General features: G+C 41.5%; 1 protein-coding gene across 1 annotated transcript; it reads right to left on the bottom strand.

The window, feature by feature from the left end:
- Positions 1-2,420: 2,420 nt before the first annotated feature.
- LOC124675076 (cytochrome b-c1 complex subunit 7-like) lies at positions 2,421-5,880 on the bottom strand. The gene is made up of 4 exons (XM_047211144.1): positions 5,659-5,880; positions 5,416-5,573; positions 4,735-4,782; positions 2,421-2,680 (listed from the first exon to the last, which is right to left on the bottom strand). The coding sequence occupies exons 1-4, from the start codon at positions 5,753-5,755 to the stop codon at positions 2,612-2,614; spliced, it is 372 nt and encodes a 123-aa protein (XP_047067100.1). The 5' UTR covers positions 5,756-5,880; the 3' UTR covers positions 2,421-2,611.
- Between the last annotated feature and the right edge of the window lie 427 nt (positions 5,881-6,307).

The raw sequence follows: 6,307 nt of genomic DNA, 5'->3' as shown, positions 1-6,307 counted from the left end.
CAAACCCTAACCCATCTGTAGATCGGGGTTCCCTCAACTAGTAGTAGCAAAATGGTGAAGTTTTGGTGGCTAAATCAGTGGGAATCTAAGAAAATCTGAGTTTTATGCGAGGTGTTCTTAGAACTCTCGTCGAACAGGAAAGAGAGGAAAAAAAGGAGAAAGGAAGAAGAAGATGAGGCCGGCGACGTGGGCATGGGCCATATGCCATGTAAGGTCGGCCAACATGCCAGGCCAGCAAATGGCCGGCAGAGGATGTCGGCCGGTCAGGGCAGGCCTGCCACCTACTATCGGTCCACAGTTGGTCGATCGGACCACTGCCACCCGATCGGTCCACTCCTGTCCGAGAGAGTCACATTATTGAAATAGTTTCAAAACACGTGACATTCCCAGAAGTAAATAAAAAATCATATTATTAAAAAAAATCGCATATTCGGATAACATACCTAGCTAGTGAGTACAAAATTCTCATATCAAAAGAAGATATGGATTTTAAGGCAGAGGTCAGATTATTAAAGGAACGGCATCAGATACAATTGAGCTCATGCAAGACAAGTTATATTTTATTTTCCTTTTTGGGTTCCAATTAAGAAGATAAAGTTTGAGATGAATTGCCATCACTGCCGTAATTACAAAGTAACAGAACACTGATGCTAATTCCTACTCCGTATTAAATAATCAACAAAGCAATGGCACCAAACAAACCTGAATACATCATCAGTTCACAAGACACAGCAAAGTCCCAAGGCAACATATCAAGAGTAAACCAATAGAAAGCTGTAGTAACCATTAAATTGATAATGCCTCAACTCTGCAGAGATCTGATGATGCACTCTGCTGTAGTACAGATTAATGATCGAAATTGCTAAGTTTCAGCTAGCTGAGACGTAGCTTATGTCTCAGTCACGTGCTCTATCGTTGGATTTAATTTCTGCTTGAAGATTCGTCTTTGCTCCTGTTTGTACTTTGTTTAGACATAAGTCTCAGTCGGCTGAACATTGGCGACACCCATTCATAATTTAAACGTATGTAGCCCATCGAGGCCCTCACCTACCCAGAAAAACCCAGACACACATTTAGATAGGCACACATTTACAAAAGACAACCTTGCAAAGAGACACTGGAATGGGTGCATAAAATGTGTGTTTTATGATTCTCAAGAAACACTTAACCACTTGTTTATTGCATGCCCATTTGCTCGTCTCGTTTGGAGAGTAGTCATTTTACCTATAACATCCCTTATCTGATCAATGTGACAAATATGTTTAGAAATTGGCTAAATAGGATTGATAAGAAAAAAAAAAGCTCGAATCTGTGTGGAAGTTTGGGCAATATAGAATTGTCGTAATGTGGTCTTTAACAGAGTGCAAAAACCGAATTTCTTGCAGGTTATCCATATATAGGGTGGCTTCTTCAATCCACATGTGGTCTTACCTCTTTCCTGTGGAGCAGCAGGAACCTATGGATACTGGGTGCAATCGACTGATGGTGGTTGTACGGGCTATCTTCAGCCAGGGTGGCTAGCAACTTTTTAAACGTATACAAGATGCATAGAGGCTATTTTTTTGGTCTTTGTTTAGATGGTTGATTTTTGCTGAAACTTCAAGTGATCCTTGAATTATAGAACTTATACTTTGATGCTAGCAATAAAATAGAGGCTGTGCATCGTTTCAATGCAGAGGTGGTGATGCCTTCATTTTGAAAAAAAAAATCTAGCCTTCTCGCCCACCTTGTAAATTCTCATACCAAAAGTGGACTTGCCTCAGTAATAATAAGAACACTGATGCTAATTCACATCAAATAATCCTCACCGAATCATTAGGACCAACAAACTTGAATACAACATAAGTACAAAAGACTGGTACTTGAATTATAGAACTTATACTTTGATGCTAGCAATAAAATAGAGGCTGTGCATCGTTTCAATGCAGAGGTGGTGATGCCTTCATTTTGAAAAAAAAAATCTAGCCTTCTCGCCCACCTTGTAAATTCTCATACCAAAACTGGACTTGCCTCAGTAATAATAAAAACACTGATGCTAATTCACATCAAATAATCCTCACAGAATCATTAGGACCAACAAACTTGAATACAACATAAGTACAAAAGAAACAGCAAAGCCCTAAGCCAAGCTATTCAGAGTAACCCAATTGATAGCCTTATTAACCATCTTCCATAAGAGGCAGAAGGGTTTGAATAACTTTTAAAAGGGAACATCACTTGAAAATTATGTCAACTGGACCACATTTGTTTAATAATCCTCAACAAAGCATTAGCACCAACAAAATTGAATACGCGATCAGTACAGAAGACACGGCAAAGTCCTAAGCCAAGATTTTCAGAGTAAACCAATTGATAGCTTTATTAACCATCTTCCATAAGAGGCAGAAAGGGTATATATAACTTTTAGAAGGGAACATAAATTTAAAATTAGGTCAACTGAACCACATTTTTTAGAGTTCTATATCCAAGTCGTTACACATACAAGTATCTTCTGCTGGCCAATCACCACACAAACAACAACAGAGCGTTTAGCACAATACATAGTACATATCATCCACTGCATTTTATTGCATGCTCTGCATGATATATAAAAGACTACAAAACAGGGACATCATGGAAGGGTTCTCTCGTAGAGGGGGAGTGCTCCGAGTGCTTCACGCTCTGCTCTCTCCTTTTTCACCTGGAAAATACAAGGCATCAAACAGTAGCCAACTAATAAGGCTGGATCTTATAACAGTTAAACGGATGAGTGTCTAGGGATTCCATAGCAACATTGGATACGGATGGTATCCTATCAGCAGAATAATGAAATAAGAAGGGTACTACACAAATCACATCGATCGTATAATTAGACAGGTTCTCAATTGGACAGCCACCAATATGGAAACATCAATCGTGCAATACGAACTTGATATGGACCTATGATTGATCGAAAATAACAGTGGATAGTGATTATCTGATACCAAACAACTTTCAACTGCAAGATGTCTAGAGTGGATAGCATATTTGCACTTCGTGCACACTATCTTTTGGTGGTAAGTCAGATGTTACGCAAAAATAGGGAAATACAATAGACAGAAAAGACAATAGTCAACGACCAAGTCTAATACTAGTTAAGTCCACACAAATGGACTTTACTGTAGAATTGTGATTGGCAATGGGGAAAATACTCTCTGTGACTTCTCCTAGACTTTACTCAGTTTCTCTAAACCAAGAGACCACTGTTAGTAAAGCATTTTCTACCGGGATCAGAAATCTCAGATTCAGAAGGGCTATGGTTGGACAAAGAAAAGAACAACGGCTAAGAATGTGTGGTGTGTGTGGGGATGTGACTTTGTCAGGAGATTCAGATAAGCTATATTGGAAATTGTCCGACACAGGGGTTTTCACTGTGAGATCTTGAGATCTTTTTATCACGCTCTACAGAATTATGGGGTGGTGCCATACAGGTTTATGTGGAAGATTAAGATTCCTATTTGAGTCAAAACATTTCTTTGGCTGGTGCTGAAAGGTAGCATCTTGACGAGGGATGTTCTCTTGCAAAAGGTGGGTCTTCGAAGAGTTACTTATTTTGTGGAAGCAATGAATCGATTGACCATCTTTTCTTTTCTGGCCCTTTAGCCAGATATGTGTGGAATGTGTCAGTATTGCTTTCAGTTTCAAACTTCCCTTCACCAATGTTCAAAGTTGTGTGAACATCTGGCTTAAAGGGTTGCGCGGTCTGAACCGAAAGGTTGCTGCGGTGGTGATAGCGGCAGTTTTCTGGGGGACTTGGGAAACAAGAAACCTAGCATGTTTTCAAAAGAAGTGGCCAGATGAACCGATTGCAGTCATACAAAATCTGCTATTGGTTTAATTTCTGGAGCTCTTTGCAGGTGAAGGACAGCGCAAAGGATCGACTACGATGGCTTGCAAAATTGGTGGAGCGAATCGCAACTGAGGTGCTAAGTGCCAGGAGGAGCTGGGTGTCATGGACCCAAGACTGGCAATGTAGAAAAAGTAGACAAGAAGACATTTTGAAAAACAGAAAGACGAAGAACTGAAGTCGTCGAAGTCTGAAGCCTGGGAGAGAATGCTTCAAGTGTGAGGGTCTGTAGCTCCAGGATGTGTTGCCTGTGCCTGTGCGCCCCTTTCCTCTTTTGTATTCTCATCATCTGGCTTAGGCTGTTTAGTTTCTTCTTTCTTTCAAACAAACTCTCCGTTCCATGGCGGGTTGGTGGTGTTGCTGAGGTCTGTACCAAACAACTTTTGGTTTCTCTTAATGGAAATCGGGGGAAACCCTTTAATTCAAAAAAAGAAGTCCACACAAATGGTAACATAAGAATTCTGTAGGAACTAGGAAAAAGGCACAAAAAGGACTAGATCTGAATTGGTCCATCTTTGAATAATGAGAGATGAAAGATGAATGTACAAAGCTGCAAATCAAGGATCTAACTGTAGGAGGAGTTTTGATCATTACAACCATGTGTCAATTTTCCACTGATGTCTGTACTCTGCAATATCTAATTTGACAGAGAAAGGAGTATACACTATGACAAGCTAAGATATAAGAAAAAAACTAGCAGACACATATATAATGAAAAGCATTTGGTAGAGCAAATGATAATGGCTAAATAACAGATTCACACTACGTGCATTTTTACCAAGTAAAAAAATGCCTCCTGGACAAGTTAAGTGATGGATGCGTGAAGTAAACAACAAAAAGGAAGGGTGATGATAAATAATATAACTTACCAGAGCCAGCATGTCTGATAGATAGCTTTTGAAAGGTGTCTGCAGTGCCTGCCAAACAAAATCAACCATGTCAAAATCTTAAGACTTTTACACTTGTACTGGTGTCTTATTATATATTAGTGAACTGGAAAATATTAGTGGTGCTTAGTAGTAGTAGGATGCCCATAATAACATGTGTTCCGCGAGGTTAAAATAGACCTCGATGACCATATATACCTAATGCTTAGTTTCTTAACTCACTTTATCTTAAGTTGCAGACCTTATGGCTTCACGCAACAGGAAAACAAACTAATAATATCCCCGACAGAACAGAGGAAGACAAACTAACGATTTCCCGGCAGAATAGAGGAAGACATCACTGCAGTGTTATAAGAAGTGCCAGGCACAAGGAGTCTTGGCCATCTGTTAGTTGGTCAAGTGATCTGCAATGCTTCCTCAAGACCAATCACAGTTTCAACAGTGTCAAGTGGATCAGAGACATGACAAGAGCGCCCAGATGAAAAAAAATCATATAAGTACAGCCCTCACACAGAAGGCACATAGGCTACCAAAACTGCCAACCTGACAAACTATATCCAGTAGTGAACAGGAATTGACAAAATTCACCAGCACGAATGAAATGGAAGATTTCTCATTTCGAAATTGCTTGCACATCGGATAGCCAAGGACACGAATCTTCACCTTGACGTCGTCGGGGAGGTACTGATGCTTCATCGAGAGGTCCATGGCTCGCTTGAGGCGCTGGTTGCGAGCGTCCACCACCTCCCGCGGGAGCCGCGCCAGCGCCTCCTTGATGTCCAGGTCGTTGTACGGGTCGTACAGGTCGTCGTACCGCAGCCCTAAGCCGAAACAAGAAGCGACGTCAAGATCCCGGGGATGATCCAGCAAACCCTAGATTTCGAGAGGCGGGGGGTGGGTACCGACCGTAGTTGCTGAGGCGGTAGGCGACGGTCTTCATGTGGAGGCGGGCGAGCGGGTTCTTCCGCGGGTTCACGAACCACGCCGACAGAGACGACAGCATCTTCGAGATGCTTCTAGAACTAGAAGGTTCCTAGGCCCACGGCTTCGTTCCTCCGGGGTGTTGTTTTCGTTTGGTCGCGAGCTCGCGATAGAGCCGACAGATGAATGATCTTTCTCTCTCTCTCTTTTTTTTTTTTTGAGGGACAGAGATGAAAGATCTTTGCTTTGGTTTGGGTAGTTTTTTTTTTTTATTTGATAGAAATACGGCACTTTATTGATATGGATCATATCAATACAACAAAGAGTTTTCCGGATGCATTCCGGAGCAAAATCTGAAATAAACCCTAAAGACACTAAGGTACAAGACCTAGCCAGAATGTGTGCCGTTTCATTCAGAGAGCGATGAACATATCGAAAGTTTACAGATGAATAGCATGTAACCATAGCTTTGATATCATTGATCAGCGATCCAACCTGGGATCGGTCCTGGATCGGAGAGTTGAGGTGTTGGATCAGGGACAAGCAATCAGAGGCGAAGATCGCCTTATCAAAACCTTTGTCGCGCACCACAGCCACAGCACCCCGAAGCGCGAGCGCCTCAGCGATCTCAGGA

The sequence above is a fragment of the Lolium rigidum genome, chromosome 7, assembly GCF_022539505.1.
Source record: "Lolium rigidum isolate FL_2022 chromosome 7, APGP_CSIRO_Lrig_0.1, whole genome shotgun sequence".
Lineage (NCBI taxonomy): Eukaryota > Viridiplantae > Streptophyta > Magnoliopsida > Poales > Poaceae > Lolium > Lolium rigidum.
This window is presented reverse-complemented; position numbering and strand designations above follow the sequence as displayed.

What these genes read in the sequence shown, in the direction of transcription:
- LOC124675076 (XM_047211144.1), bottom strand. Translation starts at nt 5,755, where the DNA reads ATGCTGTCGTCTCTGTCGGCGTGGTTCGTGAACCCGCGGAAGAACCCG. An exon ending in CTACCGCCTCAGCAACTACG is followed by an intron (nt 5,574 to 5,658) that starts GTCGGTACCCAC and finishes GTTTCGGCTTAG; the next exon opens with GGCTGCGGTACGACGACCTG. An exon ending in TATCAGACATGCTGGCTCTG is followed by an intron (nt 2,681 to 4,734) that starts GTAAGTTATATT and finishes TGTATTTTCCAG; the next exon opens with GTGAAAAAGGAGAGAGCAGA.